At 35.1% G+C, this 23251-nt stretch overlaps 1 protein-coding gene across 7 annotated transcripts in view; it reads right to left on the bottom strand.

Moving 5' to 3' along the window:
- Positions 1–15790, bottom strand: part of LOC127973163 (protein turtle homolog B) — a 72725-nt gene extending 56935 nt beyond the window's left edge. For all 7 annotated transcript variants that reach the window (XM_052577285.1, XM_052577287.1, XM_052577286.1 and 4 more), the window contains exon 1: positions 15515–15790. In XM_052577285.1, the coding sequence (XP_052433245.1) occupies positions 15515–15578 (64 nt within the window). In that variant the 5' untranslated portion in view covers positions 15579–15790. The remainder of the gene's footprint in view (positions 1–15514) is intronic.
- Between the last annotated feature and the right edge of the window lie 7461 nt (positions 15791–23251).

Raw genomic sequence — 23251 nt, 5'->3', positions numbered from 1 at the left:
TCCAGAGTTTTAGCAATCAATGCACAAGCACGTCACATGCCTGTGGATGACCTATCGGAATGCTAAAGGTCATTGTACCTGCCTCAGCAGAAAATATAATGGGGGAATGGATTTTCTTCAGCAAGCTCCACCACAGCCATAGAGCACTCTCTCCTCTATCAGAGTTAGCATGGCTTCAGTGCCTCAATGAAGAGGAAAATCACCTCCGGCATCAAAGGACCTGCTGACAGTGCATTCTCCACCAAGGAGACACTGCATGAAAAGCTAAGTGATTCGGTAACAGTAAAATGTAAGAAAAAGTAGGTTACAAAAACTGTGTTCTCTGTCCTTCCTTCCTTACCACATACTAAATAAAAACAAGACATTGAAAGTAATCATCATTTTAGAATAATTTCTGACGGATGTGACACTGAAGTCTACAGTATTGATGCTGAAAATTCAGCTTCGCCGTCACAGTAATAAATTACATTTTAAAATATATTGAAATAAAAACATTTAAAATATAAAAGGTCAACATTTTTGGTTTACAGTATTTTTGATCAAATAAATGTCAAATTTCCATCTTTTCTCTCTTATCACACTGAAGACAGATTGTAAGCTCACAAGTCAGGTAAAATTATTTCGTAAAAGCATTGATTTTGTAGATTCAATCAGTACAGGAAACACTTTCACAAATATTTTAGCATCACAGAAAAATACAGACATTCCAAAACCATAAATGCAACTGGACATTATGGATATAATTAGCTTTCGGTATGTTTAAAACAACCATTTCTACCAAACTCATATACAACTGTGATTTTGTTTACCAGTTTAATCAGCTTTATCCAGTGGAAGAGTTAATCCACTTTCTTTGATTTAGCTCACATAGGTTTTGGACTGAAACAGTGCAGATTTAATCAAATTACTCCTTTCCTAAAGTAAAGCTTGCACCCTCCAGTCACGGGCCTGTGCCCTGAATTCCGCTCTACTATTGTGAGTGCGGAAGATTGCAAAGTACCACAAAGTGAGCAGCTTTACTTTAATGAGAGACCAACAGGGTGCATGCATACTTATAAACTCACTAAAATTTGCACATGACCAGGTTCACAAAGAGCATTTCAGCAAGCCATAAATGTGTATCAGGGAGCACAACGTTTAGCCTCAATAGAATGGGCTAATTGTCATACTGTAAAACTTTTACATGGTTGGGAGGATATATATACTGTAATAAAAATGTTGCAAGATCAAGAATTTTACATTGCATATTGGAATCTCAAATAATTAACACTTAACTTAGTCTGTTAACTAGCAATATAGCTATATTTAGACAGCTTCTTTTTATAGCCACTACATACTTTTTCTTATAGTAATAGTATATATAAAGATAGATAGATAGATAGATAGATAGATAGATAGATAGATAGATAGATAGATAGATAGATAGATAGATAGATAGATAGATAGATAGATAGATAGATAGATAGATCAAATGAAAAATGTAAGGACAGAAGCCAGTAACACTGGCAGTTACCAATAATATTCCATATTTAAAATAATTCTGAAACCACATTCAACCATAAATCACCATAATCCATTAATGTCCAGGCTCTTCAGTCCATGATTCTACTTTGCATTTGCCAACTTAAAAATGAACCATAGTTCGTCCATACTATCTATGCTTTTAACAATAATAGCAATAATATGCATTGTCAAAATGTAAGAAATATTCAATCTACAACACTTTACTGCAATGCTGCAATCCTGCAGATTTATAGTTTGCTGTCTCTTTATTCAATTAAGAGGTCACAATGCTTTTTCTATAAAGCTTAAGTTATTTGTGATGAAAAATGGAGGTCTAAACTAAAATAAAAACAAAAAAGGAACTGCCATACGCACTTACGAAGATGAGCTTTATTATAGTATTAGTAACTATGTTTTTTTCATGCATTGATTACCATTAGTAGAACCACACACAGTTCTATTATGACAAATCTCGAAAGATTTTAGCATGGTAATGGATATAACAATGTTAATGTATTCGCTCTTGTAGGAATAGATCTACAGTACGATACAATACAACTGCTGCTGCTGTTGGTTATTACTATAGTTTTTGATTATTGAAAAACTCTGAAATGGTGCTGCTAGTTTTGTTAAAAGACCCGGTACTTCAGTACCAAGTCGGTACTACAAAAATGAAAATATCAGTTTTTTTAAGTACCGGTGGTACCGAGTACCCAGTCAACCCGGTTCTTGATGCGCTATCCGAGAGGTGCGCAGATGCTCTCTCTTCATAAAAGCACAGACATCAAAAGTATGAAACACACCAAGCTACCAAAACACTTCAAAGGCAGACACCCAGATTAAGTGAGTTTAAGAAGTTTCATTGTGTTTCCGATACATTGATTAATTTGTGGCACCTGCCACAATATCAAAACTGACCGCCACAAATAGATTCCCCAAAAAGCATTAACTTCGTTGAATAAACATGAGCACTGCAAGTGTCAAAGTCGAAACCCTGTATGGGTGCTTTTCTATTTCTATATTTTTTGAAGGAAACTGACTGTCTTCAGAAAATTATGGGTGTCATTTTCATGTAATTTTGCCTGAGCAGCGTTTGTCAGTGCAGGCTCGGCGCTTATTTGATCGTTAGCATAAGCGTGGTAAATGCTAATATAATGAGCATTAGAATGAATTAGAACTATTTAATGCTCCTATAACTTTTATTAAGGTAAAAAAAAAAAAAAACAGGAGGACATGGTGATATTTACTATTACTATAAAATATTTGTGTTTAGTGAATGTACAAATGGTTAACATGGTGTCATATCAGTCAGTAAAGCATGGGCCTTTTTTATTTTATTTTTTTTATTTAACAGTTGTTATTCTTGGCTTTAAAATTTAAAATCCTTTTAAAATTAAATATGTACACAGTTTGGATTAAATGAAAGTATAGTCAAATTTTTTATTAGCATGTGTTTGGGTTTTGCTTTGGTACTGAAATTAATACAGAGAACCGTGGATTTTCATTGGTATTGGTACTGAATACTGAACATTTGGTACCATTACAACACTACGCACTGCAAAATGCTAGAGTTAAAACCAGCCATTTAAATGTAAAGCAGTAAGCTCATTGGCTGCGAATGCAACATTTACCAATCAGCTTGTGCCAATTTAACAATAGTAACCATGTTTTTTTTTTTTTTGTAGTAAAACCATGGTTAATATTCATAAGGGTAGTATCATAGCAATATTAAATTATATGCACTTACTACCCAAACATTTGCAATGAAACAAATATGTTAATTTATTAAATAAATATATTATTTTATGAATACCAAATTTCCCAAAATATCATGATTAATATAATTAGTGCTTTTATATTAGTAACTTCATGGTAAATATTCATAAAGGTGGTGATTTGTGTATTGAATAGCATATTTAGTGTAAGAATTATTTCATACGGTTTAAACTTGTATAATTAGAGACATTTGGGGTTTGTAGCACAATTATGTGCCAAATTTAAATGCTTTTCACTGAATCTCAGGTATAATTTTATTATTGCGTAGTCAATGAACTCACGCCATGACGTCCATTGGTCCAATATGAATATGATAATTCACCCACACTGTGCAGTTGACGCTGTTTCGTTCCCATTTATTATTTCTCATTATAGTAGCTTTGTATCCAAATCGAATGTCATGTTTAACACAGCTATATATATTGTACAAATTGCACATTATGTGGCTACACCAAAGGTTCGAAAAGTGTTTTTTTTTTTTTTTTTTTTTTTTTTTATATCACAGAAGAACCATTTTGGTTCCCCAAAGAACATTTCAGTAAACAGTTATTTAAAATATTTTTTATTTCTTAGTGTACATAACATTTTAATAATGTAAATCATATTTTTCCACTACATAGAACCATGTAAAAAGAACGGCAGTCATGTACCTCAAAAAAGGCCATAAAACAGACTACTGCAAATGACTGTATGGCATGCAGGGAACATTAGGATTAAAGGTGCTGGACCCCAGTACCAGCTCACCCCTTAATCCACTTGTGCCTGCTTTCACTCCCAAAGGCACAACAAAGACACATGACCTTTTCAGTGCATATAAACACACCCATCACTCACAGCACACATTTACACTGCATTATATGGGCCCTTGGTGATCCGAATGGAGTGGATATTTATGTTATATATCAGCGGTTGAGCTCTTAGCTCAACTGTTATGGTTCAGAGAACCTTCAAAGGACAAAATAAGATTTATTTGACATAAATTACTACAGAACAATGTTTGTAAATTTTTTATACTACCACGACTAGAACTTACTTTTTTCTACATGCTCATTGCATCAAAATGTTAAAACTGTAATTTATTTTCTTTCTTTTTTTCAGTTTTTCTGGCCCTGGTCAGCGAGAGATATGATGACCTGCACAGCTTGGATGAAAAGAATTTTGAAGGTCAACATGCCACCCAACACTTTTTGAGGTCATGTTTAGGGGAAGAGAAACATGGCATGGTCAGTTTATTAAAGGAAGGTTGAAGCTTTCTGTGTAGATTAATACTGAGGTGTTCAAGCCAAACATCCATATACTTCAAGCTCACATTCCCTATTTTTTGCTGAGCACAGAGGAGATTGTATTGATATATCATCCAGATCATTATTTATGCAGTCATTTTATTTTGAAATATAAGGAAAAACACATGGAACTAAATAAAATACTTTCCCAGTCTGTTTTATCTGTAATAGTCTTACCAGGAAATCAAGGACTCCGGCAGCATCCCTTTTCAAATGAGGGAATTCATAAATTAATAATTTTAGGAAAATGCAACATTTATACAGAAGACAGACTAATTACATCACATATTTACAGGATACAAATGATCTTGATACCAAAGAATCAAAATTAGAGTTGTGTGGCACTTAGTCCATGTCTATTATCTTTGAGGTTATCTATATTTTCTCCAATAAAATAATCCCTTGAATGACTGCTGAAGTAGTACATCTCAAAATTATAGTTTTATGGTATTTAGCCCATAAGTATACATGCATCTGTATATATGGTGTATACTTTTTATGGTTGCACTTTATTTTACAGTACATGTACTAACATGTACTTATAGTGTATTTACAGTTTATTTATCTAAGAAAGTTATGTTAATACAAGGTAACTACATGGGGTAGGGTTAGGTTTAGGGGTAGGTTCAGGCTTAGTACCTAGTTATTACATAGTTATTGTAATTACTATAATAAGCAAGTGCTACCCTTTTTATATATACATAATTACTCAGCAATTATTCTTTTTTCATACAATGGAAATCAATGGTAACCAAAACTGCTTTGGAAGTTAAGGTTGCTGGGAGAAAAAGGGACCCAAGAGCAGATTCGCAATTTAGCACATTTATTGAACAAAAGCAAAGGCAATAGTCCAAAACAAACACTGACAATCAGAAACCAGGTAAGGAATCCAAAACTGAACTGCGTACAGGAACTGGGTAAATCAAATAGAAAAAAAACAAGATTAAATTAAAAAACAGGGCATGAAAACTAGGCACGACTAGAGCAAAAGAGTCTTTAGGGCAGTAGTTAAACGGATGACACCCAAGACACACTGACAGAGAAGCACAGAAAGAGAGAAGCATAAGTAGTGAAGAAAATCAATGCGAAATTGAGAGACAGGTGGGTGTGAGGAGAGTTGGAGCACTAATTAAAATAAGGTGCAGCTGTGAAGGCAGAGTGAGTGGAATTAACCACTTAATTCATAACACAACAGAAGGGCTGATGATCAAACCAGCATCCTGACTATATATATATATATATATATATATATATATAGCTTTTTTAATTCTTATTAAAAAAACAACATAAAATCAAATAGAATAAGAAGTAGAATAATAAGTCACTAATCAAATCAAATGAGTATTAAAAAAATATATTTGTACTATAGGTGGCACCAAAGAACACAAATGTGGCTTGTATGTGTATGTTCACACACTAAATCGAATCACTAAATCCATAGTCGCAGTAGCCTACATCCACCTATTTTTATAAGCATTTTTGAAATATCAAATTTAAAAACTCTGGATGGAAACACCAAGATGCGCATAAATTCAAAAAATGCACATTAAAAAAACGCATGCTCATATTTGCATAGGAAAAACTTTTGGTCAACTTTTTAAAACTGCGCATAAACTATGATGAAAACACATCTACCTAACAAATTCCGCCATGTGCATTGAAAAAGTCATTTGACTTTGAGCTATGAGAATGGATAACTTGACTAGCAGCAGACCAATCTTGTTCACAGCATATATGTTGTTATGGTCATTCTGAAATGCCTGAGCAAAGTTTGTCATCAAAATATTTCTGTGTAATTGTCTTGCATGATTGCATTCCCAAACAGCAGCATCCGCCTTCAAAATCAGTGGCAGCATTTATTGAGTTTCGTCTGCTTGCTCTAAGGCGCAATAAATTTCTTCTGCTTTGCGCATTTGGAGTTTCAGCACATGAGCGCCCTCTGGCCTTCGGATGGAGATTTACTGCTGATCACAGAACCGTGCCTCACTGACAGCTTTTGCCTAATCGCGGTTGTGATTTCATTGCGATTTATCATGCAGTCCTACAACAACATATCTCCTTTTGTGTTTCACAAAAGAAAGAAAATTATACAGGTTTCGAACGACATGAGGGTAAGTAAATGTTGGCAAAAAAAAAATATATATATTTTTTTGTGAACTAGCCCTTTAAGTAACACAATTTAATATCTTCTGTCACATCTAATTAAATCATCTGTTCATATTCACCAGTGCTGGTTCCACATAAAACATTGATATCAAACATTACAGACCTGACTAAACCACTACAAACCATGAATGAGTCGACTCAAAGAGGAGCTCTCAGCGGTGTAACTCCCTCCTTTTCTGAGACACAAACAAGCAAGCTGAATGGTTACTAAAGCTCAGACAATCCCAAACGTAAAAACCCTTTCCACCAGCAGATGGAATTATCCACTATTCGGATGAATAAACGAATGCCAACATGCTGGAAGCCGACGAGTAAATTTGTTTATATTCATCATAATTAGATCCAGTTATACAGATTATACCATTCACTATACAGAACAGTCTTTTCATGCTCACTAATGGTATAAACTAATACTATATGATGGCAATTACTCGGCACATCAGCAGCAAAACCGCACGTTCCTGGGATCAAGCGTAATCTGTGCGCCGAGAGGCAGCGTTAGTCTCCCTGCCAACAGGGCCGTTGGGACACATCATGAATAGGCAATCAAATGGAGAACAGAGCAGAGGTGGGTTCTCAAGGACACTAACCCACTCGGCTGCACAGGCCACTGACAAACCTGTAATTGAATGCCAGCCTGTACATGATGAAGGTCACTTCTCAGAGAGCAAAGTGTCAGAGCTGACCAAAGAAAGCAACACATGCCGCGAGGATGACTGACCAGGGTAAAAACATCAGTGCGAGTGAAGATACACACTACATGCCTTCTCTAACTGACTTTATTGATGCTCTTGTGTCTGAATGGGAGCAAATTTCTCAATCCTTGTTCTTACAGCATCTACTGCGAAGTCTTCTCAGAAAAAATAAAGTCTAATTCCTAATCAACGTCGCTCATATGTGAATTAGCTGAACATTTAGAGAATGTTTAATAGTCAAGAGTATTTTGAGGTAACATTATGATGGAATTGAAGCAAATGTCCTCTGTATTGCATGATAAAAGTAACAGTGCCCTCTCCATGACTCTAGCACAAAAGAAAATTTAGCAGATGAAATAAGAGACCTCTGGGACACCAGATGGCCACTTTGCTCAATAGAAACACAAGCCGCCATCACTGTAACAGGGTCGTAGGTGTCCAACTGACGGAACGCATCACAAACTCATCACTGTGGTCCATCTGGAGGCGGGTGTCTCTGAACTTACCGATCTGTTCCGAGACTCAACATGGATTTGATGGCACCGTATGCTACAGATTTCCAACTAGCCAATGGTTTAGAAATACTTTGAAGATTGTTAACAATGCTTTTAGGACCTTGAGTGGGCGAAATCTGATAAAGGAATTCGCTCAGCCGCTGGCCCATTCATTCATTGAGAACACAGGGAGAGAGTGAGAGAGAGAAGAACAGGATTTTATTTTTAGCCATTTTTATTCTGTATTTAATACTATTTCATTGTATTATAGGACTGTTACTAAAGATTATTTTCGTAATCAAGTAATCGGTTGATTATACTGATGATTAATCGAGTGATTGTATAATTATACATTTTTGGTATTTGAAAAACATTTAAAATGACATAAAATACATAAATAGCAATGAGGTAATAATAACTAGTTCCATTTAAGTATAAAAAGCAAGTTATCGTGGTTTTATTGAACAAAAATACATAATATAACGTAAACAATAAAACTATTGTAGAGTAAGCATTATAACGTATGACTGCAGAGGACGCCAGTTAACGACCTGATGATTGTTTTTGCACTTTCTGCATAACCTAATCCTTGTTTGTTATACTAAACAACTTTTAATTCAAATGTCCACTTAATATTTAACATTTCTTTATGATAGAAGTTCTACAGCAAATGTAATTTCTTGATTATGGGGACATCAAAAACTGTAATCTCAGAGCGAGGGTTTAAATTTTTACTTCGAAATCACGAAGAACAGTTAGCATATTGAGAAATATATTGATGTGTTCTTCTGTGTTTGTGAAGGTTTAAGAATGATTTACCTTACAAAAAGGATGAAATGGCATTCCCAGATGAACGTTATATCATGCAGTCTTGGAAAACGATCAAAATATGTGTTTCATGGATTCTCGCCCCTGGAGTGTGCCTCTTCCATTATTTTGCCACTCGACACAAATCAATGTTTGTTTGTTTTTTTATCAAGTACTCAAATTGAATCAAGGAATTGTTATGTATAATATAGTAATAGATTATCAATATTAAACTATTATAATTTATAATTTTAACGTAATTATTAATTAATATTATTTTATATCACTTTTATTTAATGATATTAAAAAGCTGCAAAAACAACTTATATTACAATTCCATGATATTTATAAATTCATAAACACACTTTTGCCGGCAAACAATTGATGCAAAACAAAAATGATAATGCTTGTAATTTAACTTATCTGGCAAACATAGATTACACAAAGAACTGCAAGAAGTTGTGATCGTCTTGAAATAGAAGAATATCTTGAAATGGGTTGCAAGCATTATCAGTTCTCTATCTTGTTCTGCATCATATTTCTATGCCAGCAAAAGTTTGTTTATGAATTTAAAGTTGTCCAGCTATTTAATTTTAAAAAGTATAATTGTTATTATAATATATTATTTATTAATATATTGTTTAGTATTACAAGTATTACAATTATTATCATATATTTTGGAAATGTAGTTCTTTCTTTCTTTCTTGTGTGGCCAACTACAGTACATTAGCCAGCTAATAGTTTATGTTTGTAATGGATGAAAAACCATGCAAGCCAAGGTAACTCAATAATGGCCCAATAGGCCAAGTAACAGTTCCATCCTAAATTCCCTCACTGGCCCCAGAACACCAGTCTACACAGCACAGGGTATAATCTCAGGAAATCGTAGCTAATAAAGAGCTCAAATACAGGAGGAATGCAACAGAAACAGGTGCACAGAGTCCCAGATTGTAAAGTTTACAATCACACACCAGACGTGAAGATGCCTGGAATGTTGAAATGGCATTTGATTACAGTTACACTTAAAACTGATGACAGCAGAGGAAGAAATGCACATTCTCAGCAGGAAATCCCATCTTGAGGAAAACAAAAGCAAAAGCATCAGCATCTTTTTCCCCATTACACTAAGGTACGATAAGATCAGAAAGCATGACGACACACACCCACCACACAGAACAATGCAAGGTATCTTCTTAATAAGGTGTCATCTAAAATGTGATGAATAATGAAGCCGGCCAATACACCGCCTCCACTGCAGAGTAGCTGAGGGAACGGGAGAGTCGAAGATAGTAAAGCGTCCCTCAGGGAGGAACAGAGATTCTTCTGCTTGCTATCTCCTAAACACAAAGCCATCAGCGTAATATTTCACAGGAACAATGCGAACAGATATGCGCCAGAAAATAAGCCCAATGCATATCGCTACATAGTACATTCCCCGAAAAACAAATAGCTAGCTAATGCTTCAGTATAAAAGAGCTCATTTTAATGAGGAGAATCTTCATAGCAAGTTGCCAGTTGAGTGCAAAGGGCTCTTCTAATGTAGTGCATTGTGAAGTCCGGTATGTCTGAGTGGACTGTTGAATATTTCATGGCACCGACGGAGACCCAGCTGAAAGAGGACTGGAAGGAGACAGACTGTAAGGTAAGACTGGGAGAGGATGTAGGCAGCGCCGTGGCAGCGTGCCCAACTGTCTCAGCTCGGCCTAAAACACCACTACATCTCACCCCAGCCTCACAAGGGCTGACAGCAGCACTGAGCTTTTACTGACTGACCCGCACAGGCTGACAGTGGATGCCTAGATATCTCATGGCTTTTTTGACATGATAAATAAATAGAGGTATCGGCAAGTAAAACAATATTGTGTTTAAAATTGCTAGTGTGTAGGGATGTAACAATATTATCAATATTGTGATATTGCGATTTCAAAACAGTCTCGATATTATTGTGTCCACATGAAAATATGAAATGATGGATCTTCCAGGTAAAAAGTGTCGGTTTTTTTTTTTTTTTTACCTTGTTCTAACATAAAAGGTCTTTAAAGTTTTGCTTTGTCACAGTATCTGTGAAATTAAGCAAAACCAAAAGCACAATTTGGCTAAATCCTTTCATCAAGTCAGATGTTTTAAATCTTTTCACTATACGTATACTGTACATGCTGTGAATTTAGTAACCCCCTTTAGTTAGGCTTTATATTTTTGGCAAATTATAACAGAATTTCACTAGATTTTTTCACGAGACGCGTTTTTGTAAGCATGTTTTCACTAAAGCTGGAGTATTCCTTTAAAATAAAACCTCTATTGCCATTTCCTTCAAAATAAAAGCTTAAAAGTGCAGTATTAATTGCTGACAGCCAGCAGTTTAAATGGGTAACGTACTGCAGTCCAAATTCAAAATGTATCTTTCAATTGTAGAAATTAGGAAAGAAGTGTTGTAAGAATATGGTTTGGAGCTCTTAAATTTGGACCATCAAATTGCATTAGACAGAATAATTTAAGAGCCGAGCCAGATAATGAACGAAAGATTGACTCGTTCTCGATTGAAGAACTGGTTGCATCGGTTTTCGGATCACCAGTACACTGAACTGAGAACTGTTTCTGTCAGACGCGTCCGATTCGAGAACCGAGGAGCTGATGATACTGCGCATGTGTGATTCAGCGTGAAGCAGACTGATACACAGAGCGCCTGAACCGAACTGATTCTTTTGGTAATTGATTCTGAACTGATTCTGTGCTAGTGTTATGAGCCCAGGTAAACTGAAGGCTTGAATGAAGGACAACCACTGCCAATGACATCATTACGTCTAGCCCAAAGAACCGGTGAACCGTTTTCTTCATCCGGTTTATTGAATCAAACTGTCAGAGAGAACCGGTTCGCGGAAAAGAACCGAACTTCCCATCATTACTGGTGATCCGAAAAACTGATACAACCGGTTCTTGACTCGAGAACGAGTCAATCTTTTGTTCGTTATCTTGCTCGGTTCGGTGTTCATCTTCAGTTCAGTCAGTGTACTGTTTGAGTGCATGAATTACTCTGGGATATTGGTTTGTTTGAACTCAGAGGTAGTGTCAGCCACATTAAAAAAGTAAACAGCTTAAGTCATTTGTGGATTAATACTTATTGGAGATGCAAACCGCTTCAAACGATTCAGTTCGATTTGGTGAACTGGTTCAAGAAGAACCGGACATCACTACACTGCAGTGTTGTGAACGCGCTCGAGAAGAGAAGACGATGCTGAATAAAGTCGTAGTTTTTGAATTTTTAGCCCAAAATGTATTTTCGATGCTTCAACAAATTCTAACTGGCCCTCTGATGTCACATGGACTACTTTAATTATGTTTTTCTTACCTTTCTGGACATGGACAGTATACCGTACACACAGTATCAATGGAGGGACTGAGAGCTCTCGGACTAAACCTAAAATATCTTAAACTGTGTTTTGAAGATGAACGGAGGTCTTACGGGTTTGGAACGACGTGAGGGAGAGTCATTAATGACATAATTTTAATTTTTGGGTGAACTAACCCTTTAATATCACGATATTATAGTATTGTGAGATTTTGATATTACATCCTTACTAGTAAGTATAATAAATGTCCTGTAAATTCATACATTTGAGTTGTGTACATTTAAGAATTCGCAAAAGGACATGATGCTCATGTTGTCATATTTACTAATTTATTTGTTTAAAAGATATATCCAATGCTTGTATAAAATCTTGTATCAAATCTTTAAAAATGCATGACTTGCATACACCTATCAAGCATGTTTTTCATTTCTGCATTAAATAAGTTTGGAATATATTATTATAAGAGAACATTCAAAAGTAGCATTACCATAATAAAAAACATTAAAAAAATTGGACTAATGTTTTCATAACTTAACATTAGTTGGGTCTGTCGTCTGTGCACATGGTGGTTAAGGATTTTTTGAAAAGTGGAAGTAGGTCTTCCAGGTTTCCGTTCGGACATTGCATAATTGAGTAATGGTCTTTGACGTGAATGGCCTCAATAGAGGAAATGATGTCACAGAGGACCACTGCAAACCCTCATGATAGGTCTCTTTGAATAGATAATTCTACGTAATAATCATTAGACAATGATAGACTACATAGTTTTTTCACGCATCTGTCAATTCTGTGATTTTCAGCTTTTTGGTTTTTCATAAAGTATTTTTTTAGGCTAGTGGAAAGAAAACATACACTTTTACAGACATACAGTATTTCACCTAAAACCGAGAAAGCTCTCAGATTTCATCAAGTATATCTTAATTTGTGTTCTGAAGTTAAAGATGGTTTTACAGGTTTGCAACAACATATAATTAACAACAGAACTTTCACCACTATCCCTTTAAGTTTTTATTATTATTATTACTATTATTGCACTTTATTTATTTTATCTATTTTTAATGTCTTTTAAGGCCCATTTCTTCTGCACCGAGCTAAAAATCTCCACTTCAACATATATATATATAGCTCTTTTTAAAGCCTGACCATGTTATCCTCTTTAGGATCATAGATACATAGTATTAGACGTGTGAAGCCGTAACCCAAGATCTCAGAAAGTTGTCAGTTTTCACTCTACCTGAACCGGGACCAGTGGTTGCACCCAACGGTCAGAAGGTTGCAGGTCAGACAAATACTGCTTGGCAAGGTAAGGGGGAAGGGAACTTTGCCAGAGGTGTCCATTACCGACAATCTGCAAACTGTGCCAAGAGCTGCTCTTCACAGCTTTATTAAGACTGAGACTATCCCTGGCCCTGCTTATTGTAACACTCTGTGTGTGGCTTTCAATGCAGAGGATGATGCTTGGTGTCAGGCTGTGGGAAACTTTGGTCACCACCATTACTTTGCTTTTCTGAGATGACAATCCAGCAGATCAGTAAAAGTACTGTTCTGTAAAAAATACTCTGTATGAGTATTTTACCCTTCTATGTCCAAAAATTGACTCATAGCTGATATTTTCTCATTGAAATACATGATTTTTTTTTAGGTTCAGTGCTCTTCTAAGGTTTCAAGGATTTTCAAATCTACTCACAGGAGTCTTTTAGGATCACTTGGGCAATTTAACACCTAGATGGAAAATTCAGATCATTTTTTAAGCTACTCTAGTGTGTACATAATTTTATTGTTCATATGACCAAAATTGATGGCACTTAAATAACTCTTGCCATTATATTTCCTTAATGGAACCTCTGATTAGATCATTTTTTTTATTGACTGCCTCAGCTTTTGTTGCAGCACATAATCTCTCTGTCAAACATGCATCTCGTTCTTTCAAATACATCATTGTCTTTGAAGTTTTGTGATTCACTCTCAAATAAGAAACTGACTTTATGTCTTGAAGCTAACAAACCATTCAACAGACACAAGAAACTCTGTGGCTCGAACATATTTTGGACAGTGGTATCATTTTGTCAATCAGAGAAACTCAATGCAATGAGTGGTGCTCTTATCAAGGCCTAGTTTATGACACTTGTGCACTAACACTGTCTCATTACAGTGTGCTTGACGGTCCCTAAACAACAGTTTCAAAATGGCTGATGGTGGATTTGGGAGACAGGAAATGGACTGCAGCTATTATTTCATAGAGTGCATACAATTATAGGCAGAAAACTCTCAAACAAGCATCTAAGCCTGGGGTTCCCTGTTATATGCAACCCACAACAACAGATAACTGATTTTATTCAACATACATTCAAAGTGGTGACATTGGACTGTATAAATATTTACCCAAAGGGCTTTTATAACTTTATTTTAATGTTTTACAGTAAAGTATAGACTATACATTATACATTTGACGGTAAGACAAAGTTAAATAATTAGAATAAATGCTGTTCTGTTATAGACTAAAGAAATATATGCCTATATTTTTTAATTTTGCTTTTGCAGATGTCAATTACAAGGTTAACTGCATCATTTAAATTACTGTTTGTTTAATTAGACGATCGCTGTAGTAAAAGGAGGAAATAGCTCCCCCTACTGGTCAAAGATGAAAAAGCAAGGTTAAGTCAGTCCATTCGACAACAAATATGGGCTCTGCAAATATAATAAATATATCCGAGAAAGGATATAATATCAATAAAAAGGACAAACCAAGCTAATGAAAAGACAATGCACATCGTTTCTTCCGAAATATACACGTATATGTGTTTCGAGGATATGCATTTGAGCTTTTATCATCATAATACACAAAATAGAGCATAAATATATCCCTGTGTAAACAGGCACGGCAGACTGTAGTAGCCCAGACAATCGCAGCATGTCTCCATTCAGTGCCGCACGCCCCTTTTCAACACTAACTGCAATTCTGGACAGTCTTTCATCAGTGCTATTATGCATTAACGCATACATCATGGATGATCAATGCATGCATGCACAAATGTTCTTTACGGCAGACAAAAAGCGTTTGTCATCAAAAGAGCATCAATCGATTGTAATATCGACCAATACACGCCTTCAATTGTCTCGCTCATGCCCTAATATGAGATGATGCAAATACTATCAGAAAGGTTGAATAGCAGGTTCTATCCCAATTGAATATATGCATTTGATAATGCATAAAATATATTAAAGAAATCCGCTGATTGTCATGTACATGTAGCTCAACTGGTAGAGCATGGCGCTTGAAATAAAAATGCATATTATAATAATATAATAATACAATTTATAGATTGGGATATAACGCACGTCGAATGCATAAATAAAAGTGGCATGTAACGCATCTAGGCTTAAAACAATTAAAACGTATTTCCCAAAATGATGCAGAATAAAAATACTGCACTTCAACTCACCTTGAGCTGCCGTTCCTCGGGTGCTGAAAACACTTGCTATCAAAGTGGCCACATACCAAATCATAGTACTATTGCCAACCAGGAATAATAGCTCAAAGTGCCCCTTTCAATAAATCTTTCATATTCAGTTTCCTTCGTTTCCAGTCTGATACCCTGCTTATCATATCCTGTGCTCTCCTCTCTCAGCGTTTTCCTTCATTTTTTTCCCCTGCCCGTCCTTCCTATGGCATCCTCCCCCGAAGAGACAGAGCACCTGCACCAGCGCCTTTATGGAAGACGGAGATGTTCCGAAGTGCAAAGTGAAACCAAGTGTGGGAATGTAGCCATTGGGTCCGCCCCCGCCGCGCTCTGATTGGCCAGTGCCAGGCGCTTTGGGGCGTGTATTGGTTAATCATCCGCCCCCTGGTAGTAAAATGGCATGGCAGATGCTCTTATTCAAGGTGAGTTGGAGTGTGCTAGTGTAGTACAACTGCTGCAGTATCATGCGCATTAACAGAAACCAAAGTCCGCACCTCTTTGGATCTTCTCTATTGTGTCTCTTTTTGAATGGCACATATGTTGTTCTGGATCTACGCAGATGTAGACGAAACTGCAGTGCGCGTGCGTTATATTGAGCTTTGACCCTTGCGGTTTTATAAAATTCAGCTTGTAATGTGGCTGCAAACTTCACTTTTGAACATTTCCTCTCAGACATGACATTTGGATTCTGATGGAAAGAGTGCATAAACATACACACACACACACACACACACCACATATGCACACTAAAGCAATGGGTGTGGCAACCAGTATTTTAGCCAGAGTTTTAGATGTGTTACAGTGTGCATTATTTAGCTAACATTATTTTTACAATATTTTATTTTATTATATTGTATTTTTGTTGTTGTTGCTGTTGGCACTGTCACCAAAATAGGGACCAAAAAGAGTCTGAAACTCTCTCTCTCCCACCATGTACCTAGAAAAAGTCTAAATAAGGTTATACTTGTAAAGAAAACAATAAACGGTTGCATGCCAGAATTTTGGTAATGAAATTATAAATGTATCAAATATAATAAAAAAAATAATTGTATCATACTTTTATTAATCTATCTATCTATCTATCTATCTATCTATCTATCTGTCTGTCTTATAGGTTTTCAAATACTGCCGATCAATATGAAACTAAAATGAATGTATGTGATGAAGAATGAGGCGTTTATTTATTTATTTATTTATTTATTATTTTTAGATGTATCTATGTTTTGTGTTGAATGCATTTGTTGTTGAATGCAAAATGCAATGGCTCTAATATTATTACACTGTATGGTTTTATTTACTGTAATATATCTGATAATAGTTTATCAAACTATTCTAATAGATTAAGCTAGGCTATATCTAATAGGTTTCACAAAGTAAACACATAAAACAAAATTGTGTTTTCATTGATTTAAAGAAAGTCATAAGACACCTGGAAAAAGCCAACAACAATCTCTGAAGTAGTGTTCTTAAAATGCCAGGCTGGGAAAATACAGGACACTTGATTTTACAGTTCATGGTCTACAATATCAAACAGCTAGAATTCTAAATCATGGCAGTCATTAAATCATGAAATCATTAGTCATAAGGACCCAGATTTACATTTTGATCTCAGGTTTGTCCTTGCCAATGTCAAGTTTTCCATTGTCAGGGGACATTGACTGCAGGCAGAGTTAACAACCCACTTTTAATTTTTAAGCTGAACTAAAGCTTTATGTACAGACAGACCGTAAACCTTTATTTTGTGAGACAGTTGTCCTTTGTGGTCTGTTCAGTCCACAAGGAAACAAAACTGTCCCATGAGAAAGCAATTATCTAGGATAATGAATGCTTTGAACCAGAAAATACAGACTATAAACTGCACTCTCTGTGCTTGTGTTTGACAATCATTCTGCTTGGAAGCACCACACGTATCTGCATGTGAGCCTTAACTACACATCAGATTAATCGCTTCTAATTGCTTAGGTTTATTCTATAATATTAAGATTATAGATGCCGAAAAACAAGGGAAAAATTTTGAAAACCTCCATTATAACATCCAGATTAAGCTGCTATTGCTTGTGTTATTTGGTTTGTAAGTCAATCATCTCCAATTTTCATAATCTAAAAATAATCATTCTTAGTCCTAATATAGCAGATTTCTGTGTTTATAAAGTCGGGTATTTAGACTGCAAGTGCTGTAAGTTTAAGAAACGCGTCATTAAAATGAACTGTAACTCAGTGAATACTCAACGAAGAGACATTAGAGTGATATCTATAGAAGCCTTGACATGTCTACTTTAAATTAAACAAGTGCTACCGAAAACAAATATTCTGTGATAAAAGGAAGGTCTTACGGGTTTGGAACGACATGAGGGTGAGTAATTAATGACAGAATTTTCATTTTTAGGTGAACTATCACTTTAAGTACTCTCCAAGATTTGATACTATTGACTTCCATTTAATGATTTTGTGTGAACGCCAAAGTGTCACTTTTTTTTTTATTTGCAATCACTCTGTCACCTTCAGAAATGCTGACTCATCACCTTTTAATCAAATACCATTGCATTTTGTCTTGGAGAAAACTAATTATTAACTAATTATAGCTGCAGGCCTTACTGTCACTCTTACACTAACATATCTGAATTCAGTCAATTCATTCTATAGAACAGGAATGAATTATAATGCAAAGTTAATCAAATTAGGTCAAAAACTGGGTGACAGACATCTTTAAACATGTTTGAATGTTTGTCAGTGACAGTCCTGTCATGGTCCAACTATCTGTTTTCGGGCTTCATCTGCCATGGAATAAGTGCCAAAATGCAATGGCTCTAATGTGTGTAATCCTTGCCTCACGTGATTCCTACAAGGGCAGCTTGAATTAGGAATTAAACAGCCTTTCCCAATGCTTACAGTGATGCCTCTCCAACAGATGCTTTTCTAAACATCTGTTGTCCTAAGCAAGGACACGCATGATAAAATCCATCATGTTGTAATAAAGTTGTATCAATTATCTACCGTTTGGAAGGCTTATCGACTTGATTGTATTATAGATAAACACATAAATAATGAACCCTAATTTGGACAGCCTGAATTAAATTAATTAAATTAATTAAATTATAAATTGTATCCAATACACACTTTTAAATTAAATAAAAACTTAAAAGCTGCTTTCTTTTATTATATTTTATAAATAAAATAAAAAAATTAGAAAAAGCAAATAATGGCTAAAAGTGAAGGCCTCTTACACTAACCATTTTTGGGAAAAATATGATGGGAATGTCTTTTTGTTCTTAATGTCAGCCAAAAAAGTTTTAGTGTTTTTACCCTAGAGTATTTATTGTTGAAGCGTGAGCCCTTGACACATTCTGTTTCTATAGGGATGAGAGGTTGCCAAGTAATACCAAGAAAAGACTAACTCTTGGCAACTGCAGCGTGTCACGGCCTCTGCTACTGATGCTGTGCAGAACAGACATTTTTCCCTTAACTTCATTTGTCCATTTAAAAGAGTGGGTGTCAGTATGTGAGCATGAACTGTGCATGGTTTACTTTCACTTATGTGGCAAAAGAGCATGTTTCCGTGCACCCAGTTCAGGCATGAAATTGCAAAGATACGGCTGTTTTTTCAGACAAATATGCATGATTTCAGACATGTAGCTGCAAAAAGGTTTTACATTAGCTTCACTTGAATATTTAAGCTGCTGAAAGTGCACTACTATGCTGCATCTTAAATAAACTAGTGCATCTTAGTAAAAGGGTATGACTTATTCCACATGTTGTGCTGAAAATCACTGACTATATGAACAGTGTGTGTTTTTGGATTGATTTTGTTATTGCAGTGTAACAGTGTTGATTATTTCTTTAGACATATTTAAATATATATTGTATATGTGCATCTATAATGTATAATTCCAATCAATAATGATAAACCTAAACTTTTTATACTATTTATATTATCTGTGATTATTGTTTTAATTTGTTTAATATTTGTATATTATTATTATTATTATTATTATTATATAATTAACACATATATTAATATATAAATCTTTTAACATATATTATACAATTATTATTTATATGACTTATTTATAACATTATTTTCATCCTTGTCGCCACTGAATCTGCAGGTGAATTTTGTTCTTAATGAACAACAACAACAACAAGATTAACAGAAATACCTCAAATATTATACATGCATACTATCTATGAAGTCATCTGTATGCCATTCTACTCCTAAATGTGGATGAAATATTTTTCATTGAAAATTGAAAGCAGACCAAAAATATTGATCATACACTCAGGGGCGTGTCCTAATGTTTGTCCAATCAAATCCTCTCTAATATCACCTGCAACTGACTAGGAATAACCTACAAATCCTTTCAACACATCAGAACTAAAAGTCATCTGATATTTTAGCAGTTCAGCATTTTATGTCAGGGCAAATCAATCAATCAATCAACCCAGTTCTGTGATAGGTCGCTGACCAACCATCTCTTTGGCTGCCAGATTGATTCTGTTGGTTGGTTTAACTGTATTTCCCAACACTTTGAGCTGCCATCTGTGTACTGCAATCTAGTTAAAAACCATCCGAACCCCCAATAAGGGGAAAATAAGGGTGCCATAATGCATCACAGTAGCAGTAAACCAATAAAAACTTTAAAACAAGACCTACAACTGATGTTACAGACTTTATGCTGCTGATTAATTACCGACATAATTATCAGAGTGCATTGTACTAATGATGTCAGAGACTGAACTTGGGTAGGAACTGCTGTGGATGGATGCGCTGCAATCAAAGAGCGCCATAAATTGAGCCTTGGCGAAAATCCACTGTTACCAAGCAACCAAACACACACCATGAAGCATAAGAAACGTGCTGACTGTCAGGAAGGTGTGTGAAATTCCTAATGTGATTGTGCTGTGATGGAGGAGGCCTAATGACATGACACATGGAAAGCTTATATACATTTTTGTACATTACATGCACGCTTAAAAGCCAGACAAAATGTCCATTTGTGAGGTATTTATATGTGTAAATCTGTCCACAGCAAAATCCTCCCATATAGCGATAGAAAAAACCAAATACCCATGACTAAATCTCTAATCCACTTTATCCTTTAATGATGTGTCTCATAATAAGCCAGCTATAGTAGTGCTACTATCCAGACGTGCTCAGGAGATCCACACTAAAGCATACGGCATGAGATTTTACAAATATAAGCTGGAGCTACAGAGTAAAATGAGGTGTTTGTTGCTCTTCATATACATGTTGTATTATGTGTTGACTTTCTAGCATCTCCTTGTTTAAAACAATATGACCAAAATCTTTGATATAAGCAAAATACTAACATACATAATTTTACACATATTAAAGCAATAACTACAAATATTTACTAATGTGTAGATTGAGACAGTTTTCAAACTTTGTGGAGAAGCTCACCAAGAAGGCTGAAGAACGTCTTCTGCCTGCATCTGTCTTCTCGCGATAAGTGATGTTGAGAATGTGATATTGTTATTGTATTGATTCAACACATTTTTTTGAAGCTGAGGAGGCACATACGCATCTTCAGTCAACTTACAAACTGGTTGGAGATAGTGAACCCTAAAATGTTAAGTTGAATGAACAAATTTGGAAACTGTAATGTATTCATTTATTTTGCAAACAACTGAACTTTTGAAACAACTAAAATGTTAAACACAATTTTTACAGTGTATTTACAATAACTGAATATAACTGAAGGGGGCTCCATAGTGGAAAAAAATAACAAATCAAACAGGTGCATTAAGGAAGGACATCACGTATCCTGACTGCACGGTAATAAAAAAAAAATTTGATTTTATTAGCAAAAATGCTACAATAAAACTTAACTACAGCAAGCTCTCTTACTATATGTGGTGGAAATTTTTAATACATCTAATGGGAAATTTTTTATCATTTTACAGTAAAATTCTGCTAAATTCACAGTTTTTGGAAGTGAAAAAGAACAAGACATCTTACGATCTATAGTTTAAAACCATAAATTGGCATTCCCAGAATTCCCTGTGCAACGGCTCACGTTTATTTATTTATTTTATTTTTTTAAACATCTTGTTTTTTTGTTTTTTTTCGTATCAGTTATGTAGCTACCTAGAGTTTAATATTACATTTTGTTGTTAAATTAATGTTTATTGCATTATTTCCTTATTTCAAGTCTAAATTTTTGTGGTTACCTCAACTTTATTTGTGATGAACTTTGATTCATAATATGTGTTGTTGTTGTTTTTTTATCACCTTCTGTCTTTTTGGTGGCTGTCAGTATATACGAAATGTATATTGGACATATGCAAAAAAAATGTATATGAATAATTAATAAGAATCACTTACTCTCGCTAAGAACAACACCGATCAACATTTAAATCTCACACACACATTACTGTGGGGGTAATACTTTCAGGAGATCACTTATCATTGGTATATATCATCAAGCGTTATAGACATATGACGTTCTGTAAGCTGCTTTGAAATGATTTGTATTGTGAAATGCACTTTACAAATAACTTTGACTTATCTTGCTGAATGATATAGCAAACAGCTCTTATCAGCACTTTAATCTAAAAAATGACCATAGCATCTTCCTCCACGTGTTTGCCTTTGATGTGAGGTGTAACACCATTTAACACTAATGCAGGCTTGGGAAACAGATTCCTTTGGCCTTGTTTCCAGCTTGCCAGAGCACCTGAGATAGTTGCCATGGTATCCTGGTCACATATGTTCTGATGATGCAGATCAAGTAGATGTTAAAATGATCTTCAGATTCATGTGCACCGTTGGATGAGTCCATCCAGGAAGGCATTTCACTGCACGCACAAAAATGCATGTGGATGCGTGTTTAAGACATCATGCCTCATATATACAGTAAATAAATATATAACAGGCCTAGAAATAGTGTTGAAATACTCTGACGCAGCAGGTGCTGATAGAGCTGGACAGTTCGGTGGCAGTGTGTGCAAACACAGTGTAACAGTGGCGAGAGGGGGTGTGACTGCAGACTATCTCTTCGGCAGGGCTCCAGTGGCACGACTGTGTTTCTAAATGCAAAAAATGTTTTATATAAGAATGAAATACTAGTCGATGAAATGAAAGCCTGCAATTGTGTGATCCATATGCTTTGTTCTTCTCTAATGAAGACTAATTAGATGAATTGTCCTAAATAAAATGCCAATTAATAATTGATTCTCATAGTTTGCTTCTGTGAAAGTACTGTACAACATAATAATCTAAGCCCCTTGTTAGACATGGTGTGGTTTGAGCCCAAGAAGTAAATAATGCATTAAAATTATAATATGACAAATAAATTAAATTTGAAAAAAAAAAAATGCAGTGACCAGGGAATTGGTACAATTAAATAAACTAATAATACACACAAAGACATTCTTAACATAACATCAAAGACATTTTTAATCCCTCAGTGTGACCTTTGACCTGTACTCATAATTCTATATGACTGTCCTTTCCATTTTATACACAGTGTTTCGTGTGTGTGTGTGTGTGTGTGTGTGTGTGTGTGTGTGTGTGAATTAAAAGTGGTTGATAAAAGTGGTGATATACCAAATATTTAATAAATATTTACTGCAGTGTGTAGATTCTACTTCTTTTTATATGTTTTTCTCTGAAAACGATTAATAAAGGTTATATTTTTATTTGAAGTAAAGATAAGCATATTCTTTCCTTGTAATTTATTGTTTCTTTAGCATTTAGGC

This window comes from Carassius gibelio, chromosome B15, assembly GCF_023724105.1.
Source record: "Carassius gibelio isolate Cgi1373 ecotype wild population from Czech Republic chromosome B15, carGib1.2-hapl.c, whole genome shotgun sequence".
NCBI lineage: Eukaryota > Metazoa > Chordata > Actinopteri > Cypriniformes > Cyprinidae > Carassius > Carassius gibelio.
The sequence above is the reverse complement of the archived record's forward strand: the minus strand, read 5'-3'. Positions and strand labels throughout refer to the sequence as shown.